Source organism: Rhizopus delemar, genomic scaffold (genome assembly GCF_000149305.1).
Source record: "Rhizopus delemar RA 99-880 supercont3.4 genomic scaffold, whole genome shotgun sequence".
In the NCBI taxonomy this organism is placed as follows: Eukaryota; Fungi; Mucoromycota; class Mucoromycetes; order Mucorales; family Rhizopodaceae; genus Rhizopus; species Rhizopus delemar.
Window position 1 is genome coordinate 1,832,033 of NW_027137830.1, and position 13,178 is coordinate 1,845,210.

The window sequence follows — 13,178 nt, forward strand, 5'->3', positions numbered from 1 at the left end:
ATGTTTCAATTGGCATCGATAGTATCATAGCCCATAGTTTCTTTCGTAATTGTCATTTAAAAACTATGAATCAAATTCAGACATTGCCAAAAAATAGAAAATAAAACAGCAAAGACTACTCAAGATGCAGTTGAAGCTATTGTGTAATGAAGGCTAAGTTGTCGACATGATCTTCCTTAAAAATAATGCTGTGATATTCTTAGGGTTAATGGAAAAAAAGAACCACAAAGACGTGCCTTTTCAAACGACTAAAAAAAGCCCGCTGTTACTTTAAATATTTGTTTGAACAATTAAAAAGAAATTCATAAAAAATGTAATGATTTTTTATATGACTATAATGCGAGCAAAAAGGTAGTTCTAATAAGTAAAAGGATTTCTTTGGGTATTGTTATCTAGTTTTTTCTTGATGATGGGTTTTTCTTCATTAAATACTTGCTTATTTTTAGGTATTTGATAAACATTGGTAAGTAAATCATAATTAGTCGGATTTGATCGACGATAAGAAAATAATGAACTATTAAACTGGCGTGCAGTTAATGCTGCACAGTGTACCCAATTTAATTCATTCACATATTGATTTGCTGTTTCGTATTGTAAGCTATTTTTGCCCAACATTGCTATTGGTTGTACAGTATTATTAAATGTAGCCATATTCGTACCAAAACTGTTTATGTTTGTTTGTGTTATTGTTGTGTTTGCAGATATTAATCTATTATTTATATTATTCTCGTTTGGTCTCTTCATTCCATCATCAGACAGTATATCCTCTTCTGGCTCATCCGCTTCTTCTGTATAAAAGTAATCATCTCTTCCTTTACGTCCTTTTCGAATGATGCGATGACCAAATTGTTTAAAAACTGATCTTGCTGTCACCACAGATATTTCACGTGTACGGAATGAGGACCGTAGTTGCCTTGAATCAACCAGATATCCTTTTTCGACATTGTTGATGTGAACTTTAACTAAGTTTACATTTCTCTTTAAAAACACAAAACTATCTCGATATCCAAGTAATGCTGCTGGATCTTTAGAAAACATATATAAAGTCTCTCCTCGTGTTGGCAAATTAAATACAGGCACTCTATATTCACGACCTATATTCAAATGAGCATACTTTTTTAATTTTTCGTGTGTTTCTTTCTATTACCTCCTAAAAGTCTACCAAATTTATCTATCTTTGTTTCGCCTGATTCATCTATCTCACTCACATATCCACTACCATTATTAATTGCAAGCGGTGGTGATATATCATTTTGTGCTGCTTTCTCATTAACTTTGGGTCTACCTCTTTTTCTAGGCGTATATGTAGTGAAATCATGTGAAAGGTCCAAATCACTCGAGCTTAAATCGCCTGAAGATAATTCACTTTCTTCATCTACATAATTCAAATCATCTTTTGTATCCACACCTCGACTGCCACTTCTTGATCGTTTTCGCTTTTGTCCTTCTTTTTGCAACATTACAAATAATAAAAGAAAGAAAACAACAGAATTGTGAAGACGCTCGTTTTTGATTCAGCTTGGTCACGTGAATTTTTGCGTCATCAATGTAAACCAATGAAAATTGATTTGTGCAAATCACGGTAAAAAAAATTTTAAATTTTTTTTTTTTGCTTTTTTCTTTTTCTTTATATAACTTCAACAGATAGTGAGGAAGGTGAGTTGAGAGAATCTTGGTTTCATAGCCGATTTCCTAATAAAAGTATCAATAGATTTTTTTCTGCACTAAAATACAGAATTAATACAAACTAGTCGTTGAAAATAATCGAGTTATCTGAACCAATGCAAGTTTTCGTAAAGTCTCTTGAAGGTAATACCCTTACCTTAAATGTCTCTTCCAACACCTCTGTTGCTGCCGTCAAGTCCTTGATTGAAGAACGTGAAGGTCTCCCTGTCAACTCTCAATGCTTGTCCTATGCTGGTAAGCCTCTTATCGAAGGCGAGCTTGCTCTTTACGGTATTGCCAACAACAACACCTTGAACTTAAATGCCGAGTTGTTGGGTGGTGGTAAGAAGAGAAAGAAGAAGACCTACACTACACCCAAGAAGATCAAGCATAAGCGCAAGAAGGTCAAGATGGCCATCTTGAAGTACTACAAGGTTGATGAATCTGGCAAGATTACTCGTCTTCGTCGCGAATGTCCTAACGCCACCTGTGGTGCTGGTGTCTTTATGGCCAAGCACAAGGATCGTCAATACTGTGGTAAATGCCACTTGACCTATGTCTTCCAAAAGGGTGAAAGTGCCTAATTTTTTTTTTTACTGAATAAAAAGTTTTTTTTTATTAATCTGTAAATCATTCCTCTTTGGAAACTGAATCATTTGAAGGCAGCATCGTTACTGACTGTGTCTTTAGCAAGGCTTCATGTAATTCAGTTTGTTCTTGTAATTCTTTCATATTGAGTGCTTGCTGTTCTTGTTTCTTTCTTCTTCTTTCTTCGTCTTGTAAAACACCTGCTCTTAAATTCTATAAAAAGAATGAGTTTCTCATTTTGGTTGTACTTGAGCTTACTTCTTTTTCAGAGTTTTGTATATAATGTACACCAGTAACTGAAGCAATACAAAAAGCTACAGAGCTTGCAAGTGTCAGTTTTGCTTTTGTTGACATGGGGCCAGTACAGAAAGAAATTAAAGTCACTGTATGTGTGCCTTGTAGCATTTCTACTTTTCCAAACTAAACCCCGTTTATCCAATAAAATTGCTCTGGTCAACTTTCGACTTAAGCTGATGCAAAATGCAGAGGAACAATACAAACTTGATGGTCAAACTTTGGATGTCGAAAAAATAGTTGTACAATCTTATATATTAAGGATGGTATCTTGTTAAGTTGGCTTTATAATCGTATATCATAAAAATAAACATATCAGGTTATGAAATCATAGCTGTTATAAATAAGACGAGGATCAAGCTGTAAAGAAAGGCTCTTATATCAATAAAAATAAACTTGGGATAAAAACAAATGAAGAATGAAAGCATCAAAAGATAATTATACATTCAGTTACTTTTTGAGTCTTAAATTTTAATGGCCTTGTCTACTACGAGAAACTTTACTGCAAATTTCCTTTTATTTCATTACTGAATAAGAATAGGCTAACCTTTGAAAAATACTAAGACATGTACCAGATACATTTCAGCGACGAATTTATCATATTTTCAATTGAAATGCTTGCAATTATAGAATACTTACGTAAAGTTGGTCGGCCTATCTCCTAAACTATGTGATGGGATCAATGATCGAATATAATACAAAACATGTTTTTAAAATGTTGGCCAGAGATAATAGGCTCGATCATATTGGCAATAAAAAGACCTGACTTGTTACGCTAGTGCAAGTTGCTTGTGCGATTAACGTATTATACTTACAATGCTAACGTTACTTATCGCAAAGAAAAAGAAAGAAAGTACTTAATTTTATGCAAACACATAACAGAGTGGCTTCATCTATACATATTGTGTTGCTTATTTTATAATTCTCACTTTCACTATTTCATGTTGTAGTACACACATATTTTAAATGTGAAAATAATGGAACCGCTTTTGTTTCCATAAAAATTAACAACAAAATCATTGACCATCATCAGTATGATTTATCTTTCCTCTTTCGCAATTAATTTCTCTTATGTCATTTTTTAAGACCTCTTTGATTTTTGAGAGGAATCGTAACACTAGTCTTTTGGCTATAATCAACTAATTTAAAACTTACAGAGACAAAAGTAGATACATTTTTCGTTCATTTCAGTTTCCTGTCGACAGTTTTGTCATACTCGCATTTACCTACGTTATTATTTTTCTTTCAATCCGCATTTTATGTAACAAATTTATGGTTTAGCTTTCCGTGAGAGGATATAAGTCTTATCTTTTACTTTATATTTTTGGATTTCTATCCATTCATCTTGTTATGGAACATTAGAATCGACTATAGGAGTAAATTAAATATATATATAATGATAATGAAAGCTCTGTATGCAATGGTTTAGACATTTTTTACTTCGCATTTTGTTACCTTGTATAAAAACAAAGTTAAATTGCCTCTTTGACTTAATAGTATGGCACTTTTTGTAATATGAAAATATAGCCATGCATTTTATGCCTGGGAAATTTCAATTATTTCCTATACAATGCAACAAAGGATGAAGCACATATATCATATGTATCATTCTTGTATTTAATTTTTTTCATGGTTTTTGATGGATGTAAGCAAATAAGAAAGAAAGATATAACGCGTCTCTCTGAGGAATAAAGGAACTGTGATCCATATTTAGCTATTTTTTTAATTTAGTGTTAATTGGTTGATTGTTTGTACAACCCCCTTTTTTATTTGGGTTCAGAATTTTAGACAAAAAGGAGCAGCTAAGAAGGGGATTATACACTTTTATGATAGCACAACACACGCACATTCACATATTATCATAAATTTGGGAACTTTAAAAAGCGAACCGCTGTGATATAAAAAAAAAACGTGATGAATTGGGAAGAATAGAGGAGGTTTCCAGAAATAACTTTTTTATATTCAGCCATCAAAAAAAAAGGCATAGCAAACCAAACCCTTAATCTTCTTTTTCTTCTTCTTTCTTGCTTTCATGATGACCATGGCGAGTCAACAACAGGATATAATACAATTTTCTAATAATAAAAAACCAAGTTATCCAATTGCCACTAAGTTTATTTCTCAATTTGCTACTTGGGCAAAATTTTGGTTATCTATCAACCATGACAAGGCAACAATTCATAAGCGGAGAATAGAACCGAATACTACAACAACACTATCTTGGTTGTATCGAATTACCTGTTACAAACTTCAACCAAATACCAAGAAAAAAGCATTGGGTGATGTATTGCATATTCGAAAATTTTGGCAAGATTTGGAAGCACACATCTATCAAGAGCATAACATAAAACGGGTACCTTTTGATCCCGATCTACCGGGATCTGTTTATTTACCAAAGAAATCTAGGAAAAGGATCAAGACAATTAAAAGGGAACCTTATGCATCGACTTATATTGTATATACTTTTAAAAAAGATCATATAGAAACAAAATCTTTAAATGAGGAAGATGATGATAATGTTCCACTTGGTATTCTACGCTTTAAATAATGTAAATAATAATAAACAAGCAGAAAAAAAAATATAGGTTTTTATATGTGTGAATATATAATGCAATTTGTATATAGATGACAATGGTATAAAAATGTTATAATAAAAAAAAAGTTAAGAATTGCTCGAAGTAGACATTGCCATGTCTGTTGCGCCTGTTGTTGTTAATCCTGCACAGGTAGTTACAAGTAAAATGGTTCCAACCACATCAATGGATGCCGTTCTAACATAAAATATAAATTTCATATCTACTTATGCTATGGGCACTTACAAATAAGGTATAACATAATTATCAGGGTCATATCCCATTTTCCAGAATACAATTGTCATAAACTTGCCTATTTTCAATGAAATCCATGCCTATTATAATATAAGTATAAGACAAAGCGCATCTTGATTAAACATACCGAAAGTATGGATACAATAAAATAAGAAGCAAAAAACCAAAAATTGTATTGTAACTGTCCCAAGTTGAAGGCCCAAATGATAAACATATAGACTGCTTGAACAGGTAAATTCATGAGCAATAATGTGTATTCTACTGTCTTGTAATTTTCTTTTGTTTCTGCATGAAGACAGGTGCTGATTCTGGAAGCATAGATGGATCCAAGATTACCAGCTAATCCAATCAATACTGGTGTTAATAATGCAATTCCTTTATATTCTTCAACATATTCTTCTAGTAATATTCCCGCTAAACTGTACTCAACGTTAATACAATTATAACAACACTACAGTAATAGTAGCAAACCTAGAGATGACCATGGCCAAGATGATAGGTGTCCAACCAGCAAAGAGTAATTCCTTTACATGCTTATTTTTCCAAACAATAAGACTAAATAAAGGGATCATGGCTAACATGACTGTAACAATAATTGTACTGACAGCAGTATCTGTACAATTGTAAGTAAAAAAAAATATGTACAAATTATTATTCTATTTACTCATTTGGCCTTGAAGAGTGGATGCACATGCTGCTAATAAGATGAGTGTAACAATATCTCCAGTAGATGATGCCATAGGACATGCAATATTGTCTGGATCGATATCTAATTTTCTACAAAGGACAATCAAGGCGCACATAAACACACCCAAAATGGCAGAGGAAAAGGAAGCAGATACCATAGCACTAGCGGTCATAAACATCATTTCAAAATAACTAGGATTATTACTTCCGGGTTTTGTTATCAATCCTAGAGCGAATGAGGCTACACCAGCAATTGCACCAGCCACAAGTGATTGGACTTGTAATAAAGAAAGATTGCCTATAATCAGAGACCGACGTGTTGCTCCATGATCCAATTCACCCAGATTTGACTATTGAAATACTATCAGAACATGAATACAAGTATCAATGTTAGTATTGTGTACCGAAGTGGAGAAACGAGCTGCTAAATTCATTTCTAAATTTCCTTTAAGGTTTAATAAAACTGGTAATAGAATAAATAATTCTGGGGTATTTAAGAATATATTCCAATGCTTTATATTCATAAGTAAGAAGTAACAGAATCGGTATTTTTTTTTGTACCTGAAATTCATCCATTAAATCACCAGCAAAGATAAGTCCAATCATCGAGATGATTAATGATGGAAATGCCTATTGAACCACATAAGCTTTTTGTGCTTATATCGCATGTACATGTATTTTAATGTTACTTGTATGGCAAGCGTCCTTTCATGGCTTTCGGGCTCTTTCTTGTCTGTTTCTTCAAAATAAACACCGGAGCTGCCTATGTTTTCTTCTCCAGTTTCTCGCTCTTCTTTTGATAATAAAGCCTTTTTTTGTTGACTCTTGTCATCTTGTTCTTCAAGATCAGGAGGCTCATCGTCTTCATTCTTTACAGACAGTTCAATATAATCGTTACGTTGACGTCTTGTTTCATTTTTCAGCATATTTATTTATTATAAAAAGAAAAAAGAAAAAAAAGAAAAAAGATGTGCCTCGTCAAAAAAGGGCTTCAATTATTATTTTTTAAAGTGTGTAATTTTACCTAAAGCGGACAGTTTAGTCTTTGAAAATCTTGTTGAGTTGATATTATTTGTACACTTTCCATATTTAGAATGTCACGGAAGCAAGAGGAAGTAAAAGTAAAGAAAGAAAGATGCTTCACTATATCACATTAACAAGGTCTTTCTTTATTAAAGCTTAATTTTTACGGTAGTATTCTTACTATTCATCCTAGAAAATAAAATCTCAAAAACAACTTAAGCCTCACACTTAGCCTAAAAAGTGAGATATTATTATATAATTAGCTCATGGGCCCCCTCAGCCATCAATCTATTTCAACATGGGCCACCGTATCAATCTCCTTCCTCTCTCTCCCGTTTCTTTTTATTCACTGTTTCTATCATTGCTAATTTCCTATTAATAAACTCCAATCATTTTAATATATATATCTCCAAAACTATCTTTTAAAACCTGTTTCCTTTTATTTCCGTAAACGTAGTACAGTTCAACCTAAACTATGTGTTTTAGAACAAGATCTTATCAGATGTGCTTTTTTTTTGTAAACAAATAGTCTAGTTTACATTTACAAATATAAAAGAAATTGTACACCTGAGAGCGATATGAACCAAAAAGAACAGACTGTAGTTGATTGAACATGCTAGTCAAGGATAACCCTGTCTCTTTTAAAGATGATAAACTGTGGCCTAACACGAATAATCAGTTATTTAACAATAAAAGAAAGTCTCTCAATAAGACATCTCTAGTGTGTACGCCAACTAATCAAGAGAATACCACAGTTGAGGATACATAAGCCAGTACTGTTGATAAAAGGTAAACTGCTGAAAAGACTAGGGGGTTGAACACACATCGTGTTGGAAAAAGTAAGGCGTGAGCTACAACAATTGAAAACATCTATCCATACCTTCCATCTCGCAAGGAAGTGCAAGAAAAGATACTGTAAAATTTGAATGTTAGTGCAGCAGAATTTGCAATGTGAAGAGCGTTGAGCTACTGTTGAGTCTTGAGAGAAGTACCTGAGCATAGAGTTTACGGTAGAATAGGGGATATCATAAAGGCCGGCTTTCAGACAAAACAGGCAGATTCCAAAAAAAGTGACCATTTGGATGTTGGTATTTGTGGCAATATCGATGGCGGTGGAACCTGTTGCATTAGAGACAACCAAAATGGTTTAGGCTTGTAACTCATGCATTGTGGTAATGAGCAACAGGCATCTATAGATGCTGAATCATCTATTTCATTATAAGATTGATTTTTATTCAATAGACAAGGCCAGATAAGCCGGTTGAGTTTGATGACACGGTCGTACATATTCCAGCATAGATTTGAGCTTAGATGAGGGAAGAAGGTTGATCAGACGGCGATAGAGGGCATATACAACCAAAATGATGATCTCAAGTAGAAGATTGAAACACTTTGAGTTTTTTATATTTATGATTGAATGATTCAATAACCAGCAGTAGTCAAAATAATTATAACAGATAGAGGCAAGAAAAAAGAATGGCAAGGGTGCTTTTCACAGGTTGTGAATTATTATACCCAAAAGAATCCAACAGTTTTGTATAAGGTTCTGCATAGACTTGCTAATGTGAGCAACAGGCATGGGTTGCAAAAGAGTGAAGAAGATAACTAGACTTGGTTTGCTTATATGTTTTATATAATACCTAAAATAAGACAGTAATAAAATAGTAAATTTAAATTTTTCTTTTTAACAAATAAAAGCTTCCAATACAATTTTACTTGATAATTATTTTGGGCTGTATTGAACATGATCTTTTGCTTACTCCTCTTTGTCAAGAAAGAATAATAAACTTATCTAAAGTAATCGAGTAACAGTGAAATGGTTCATTTACTTGACAACATTGGCAAGTTTAATTTCTCCTAGTTGATCAATCACAGTTATGAACGGTAAATCATTTTAGAAATCCTGTATAAACAAGAACTCATCTTCTATTAGCCTGACTTTCGTAAGTTTGAGAATGTGTTTGTTAGGATCACCAAGGATCGACAATCCTGCAAGACGGCTGTATAAAAGTTTAAGAAACAAAAGAAAATAAAAATCCGTTTATTGGCAAACAGGTATGTCTCTCATATCCTCCATAATACCCTCAACTTTTCTAAACTGACTTCTTGAACTATAAAATCATCAAATTGGTTGGAACACTCATTTAGACTTACAGTACCTTCTTTGCTGAACGAGCCGTAAGCTTTTTTTTTTAATTGGATATTTTATTTGACGGTTTAATATTTTTAAAAGGGTTAATAGAATAAAAAAATAATGATTGTTGTTGATTATGTGAAGACTACAATGGAATAAAATGATTCAAATAGTTTTAAATATAAGTTATGGTATACTAAAATAGGTTATATCAAACAGGATAATATGTGGAAAAGAGACAAAAGATTGTTTTTAACAATAAGATCGAAAACCTAGTAAATCTTAATTGATTTTGCGTAACCGCAATCATTTTTCTTTTGTTTTCATGTTGAGTTCTTTTAAATAAAAGACGGTGTGTTGAGCTGGTCAATTTGAATCATCGCGTCTTTTATCAATGAACCTGTGTTTCAAGTAAACTTGATGAACATGTATGTTTGCCTAAAATAAAGATATTTTTTTTATTCTTGTATAAAATGGTCTGTAATTTTAAAACAATATCTGTAAAAGATTTAGTTGAGAGCCTCAAAATACGCTTTATAAAATAGATAGCAATACAAAATATGATAAAGAAATACGATGAATAAAGTTTAGATTATGACAACTTGGTATGGAGGTATTGTGCATACTGTCAGTTCCATCTGTAACAAGATATTGTAAAGTGATTTGTAGATGAAAAAAAAGTTGTATGATGAACAATTGAATATCCAAAATTTGCTTGAAAATTACTTTTATCGTTTATATGTAGCAGTGATTTTCTTTGCTAAAAAGATATATCATCTATATTTTACATTAGTTATCTCTTACATGTTTACTTTGCTTGGCTTTAAGCAAGAAAAGGACTATACAAACCCCCTAATTTTTGTATATAACAATTTGATTGGCTCTTTAATTGCTAAATTTGAGATATTTGTTCTGATTTGATTACTTTTTTCTTTTCCGTTATATAATGTCGACAAGACTTGAAAGATTAGCTGATAAAGCAGCTAATGAGAAGCATACAAAGATTCTAATTGATTTATTGCAACAACCTTATAATAGAAATTGTGCTGACTGCAAAAGAAAAGGTTTAAAGAATAACATTTTCAACAAGTTTCTCATCTAGTTTTATTAGATCCTCGTTGGGCATCTTGGAATTTAGGCATCTTTGTTTGTATACGTTGTTCTGGTATACACAGATCACTGGGAACGCACATCAGTAAAGGTAATAAATGAGGATTGGGTCGTTGTTGTGCATAAATATAACAAAAATTCAAGTAAAGTCAGTCGATTTGGATACTTGGGTTCCTGAACAAATTGAGAATATGATCCAATGGGGTAATCAACGTGCAAACGCGTAAAAGAAAACAAAATAAATTGTAAAGGTGTGATGTGGATAAGAAAATAACTATTTTATTTGCTAGTTACTGGGAAGAAAATCTTGGTGATCAACAAATCCCAGATGGATCAATGGATAAATGGATAAAGGCAAAATATGAACAAAAGAAATGGGTAAAGAATGAAGAAGTGCCTAATCCTTCAGATATCAAGATCACTGAGAATCAACCCAATGTAAAGAATATTTTGGGCGTACAATAATCCACTAAACTATCTTTTTAGATGACAGAAAAGATACAAAAGGTTATTAAATGTAATGATAACAGTGTAGAACTTGGTCACCATCACCACTATACCGATCCTACTACTGAATGTAAATCGATTGAGACAGGACAGGATAAAGTATCCAATCACGAAACTGCAACCATAAAAACAACGAATGACAGTAAAAACAATCCACCTTACAAGATTGATATGGCCTCTTTTCAGCAACAGCTTTCTATGCTAGCCGTAGGGCGCCCATCGACTGGATTGATTCCTAAAGCGCCCGAGGGAAGTGATAAGTCATGGGCAAATTTTGTTATTCCCTCTAGAAAATGAAATTGTTTTTAAATAATAAATCTTGATATTTAATTAATAGCACAACAATAGTCAATTTTTTTTTTTGCACAAGTTATTGATCAAGTCATCTTGTAAACATGTCAGCACCAACACAATCGTACTATCATTATTTTCTATTGATTGACTATCTTGTGGTTTGCATTTGCCAAAAGAAATATTATAACAAATAATCATGATGGCTTGAATGAGTACATTACTGCAAAGATTGATTTCAACCGTTGGAATTATTATTCATGCTATTCTGATTGTTTGTGTTAGATTGTGAGCTCATATTTTCAAAAAAACAAAAACAAAAACAAAAAAAAAAAAAACAATACAACTTTAGTTTTTTGAACCTTATCACTAAATAAAATGAGCAATCAACTATCATTCCTGAAGAGATACAACTCCAACGTAATCAATCACCTTTTCGCTTTTTTTTTTTTTTTTTTTCCATGAACAATCTATGAATTCAAGCATATATTTCATACTCATAAATTGTACAATGTTTTAGACAGTGCATCAAATGAAGTGTGATTAATTTCATTAGAAGAAGAAGAAGAAAGTGTCTAAAAGTTTTAAATGAGTTCCTTACTGTCATGGCAATATTGATGATAGAGACACTAATAATATGACGAGACAGTAAAAGGTCATTTTACAGTTGACACAATACATGCATTGCATTAGAAGTAGTACTTCTTTGCATAAAACGACACTTGTTTTGATGCTCCTTTGTGCTACAGTTTTCTAAGAAAAATGTTGGCTTCAAATTCTTGAGTGCTTAAGGTTGCATACCCTGTAAGCCAGAAAGATGCGTTATTGTAAATAAACAATCATGCCATTGCAAACTTCTTTAAGATCCTGGATTTAAATACCTAAACAAGTAGGATTCGATGCATAAGATGACATGTGTTTTATTTTTTTATCCTTTTTATATTTATGACCGATAGAAAGAGCAACGTTTAGTGAATTTATCTTATTTTTACTAAAAATGCTACGTACATGAGTCTAACAGTAAAGACATGTGTATGTATGTGTGTTTCTTTTATTTTGTTTGTATACAATACTGTAACTGCTTGGGCTTCGAAGATGCAAGTATTTTAGAGACCAAACTTATGAATGTGATAGGATGTATCAATTCCTTTTTTTTTTTTTTTTTTTTTTTTTTTTTTTTTTTTTTTTTCCTATTTTTAAACTAAAAACTGCTTGAATTAGAAATATAAATTTTTAACTGTGCGATAGGGAACTATGTCATGCCCTTTCTGTGTTCTAGACAACAATCGATTGTGTTCTGATGTTGTAGCCCTAAGCTCATGCATTACCTCACACGCTGTTTATTAAGTTAAGCTGTTATAACCCCTTCTATCCGCTGCGGTCTCTTGTATACAGTAATGTGCTGTAACTCGTGATCATGTTAAGATAGGCCACATAAATTTCAAGTGGGCTATTTATAACGCGTAAATTGTCACTCAAATTCAATTGAATTTGTCTATCCCAAAACGAAATGAAAAGATTCAACATGATTTTCAACTTTAAGTTTAATATCGGATTTGAAAAGGGGATATATTATCTATTCAATACAGCAAAAAAGAATAGCTAAGCAATTAGCTAAAATGACATCAATTTATGCAACATGATCTAACTTTAGCTTTCTTCTCTGTTTACGCCATATAAATCACGAGAAAGGTTTAACGTCTGAATTGGATTCGATTGAACGGAAAGAAAAAGACGTTGTTATCTTGATTACGATGAAACTAAACTTAAATAAGCTATCTTTTGTTCACAATTAAAAAAGGTAAAGTAGAAGTTTATATGTCAAATCAGATCGACAAATAAGAAGGAAAAAAAAAAAAGAGAAAGAAAGAGAGGACAGCAAAATAATAAACAAAAGAGGTCACGTACATTGACATGAGAAATGGGGTTAAATAGTCTTTAGCAAGTTTGTGCAAAATCGAGTAGATGCGATCAAATTTGATTTTCATAACACGCGTATACATGTTGCTTGATGATTTGCAAAATGGGAAATAGCGACTGTAAACTTACTG

The 13,178-nt window shown here is 32.3% G+C and overlaps 5 protein-coding genes across 5 annotated transcripts; 2 read left to right on the plus strand and 3 right to left on the minus strand.

Moving 5' to 3' along the window:
* Positions 1–357: 357 nt before the first annotated feature.
* Positions 358–1,460, minus strand: RO3G_06176 (uncharacterized protein; the record flags this gene model as incomplete). The annotated part of the gene is made up of 2 exons (XM_067660766.1): positions 358–1,094; positions 1,148–1,460. The coding sequence occupies 2 exons, from the start codon at positions 1,458–1,460 to the stop codon at positions 358–360; spliced, it is 1,050 nt and encodes a 349-aa protein (XP_067516867.1).
* A 321-nt stretch (positions 1,461–1,781) lies between these two features.
* RO3G_06177 (uncharacterized protein) lies at positions 1,782–2,249 on the plus strand (the record flags this gene model as incomplete). The annotated part of the gene is made up of 1 exon (XM_067660767.1): positions 1,782–2,249. The coding sequence occupies one exon, from the start codon at positions 1,782–1,784 to the stop codon at positions 2,247–2,249; it is 468 nt and encodes a 155-aa protein (XP_067516868.1).
* A 46-nt stretch (positions 2,250–2,295) lies between these two features.
* On the minus strand, positions 2,296–2,607 carry RO3G_06178 (uncharacterized protein; the record flags this gene model as incomplete). The annotated part of the gene is made up of 2 exons (XM_067660768.1): positions 2,296–2,466; positions 2,512–2,607. The coding sequence occupies 2 exons, from the start codon at positions 2,605–2,607 to the stop codon at positions 2,296–2,298; spliced, it is 267 nt and encodes an 88-aa protein (XP_067516869.1).
* A 2,602-nt stretch (positions 2,608–5,209) lies between these two features.
* On the minus strand, positions 5,210–6,988 carry RO3G_06179 (uncharacterized protein; the record flags this gene model as incomplete). The annotated part of the gene is made up of 8 exons (XM_067660769.1): positions 5,210–5,318; positions 5,367–5,455; positions 5,503–5,794; positions 5,847–5,988; positions 6,040–6,412; positions 6,467–6,574; positions 6,624–6,692; positions 6,752–6,988. The coding sequence occupies 8 exons, from the start codon at positions 6,986–6,988 to the stop codon at positions 5,210–5,212; spliced, it is 1,419 nt and encodes a 472-aa protein (XP_067516870.1).
* Positions 6,989–10,165: 3,177 nt separating this feature from the next.
* On the plus strand, positions 10,166–11,184 carry RO3G_06180 (uncharacterized protein; the record flags this gene model as incomplete). The annotated part of the gene is made up of 6 exons (XM_067660770.1): positions 10,166–10,283; positions 10,331–10,420; positions 10,474–10,552; positions 10,620–10,767; positions 10,816–10,978; positions 11,174–11,184. 6 exons carry the CDS (start codon positions 10,166–10,168, stop codon positions 11,182–11,184), a joined length of 609 nt encoding a protein of 202 aa, XP_067516871.1.
* Positions 11,185–13,178: the final 1,994 nt, after the last annotated feature.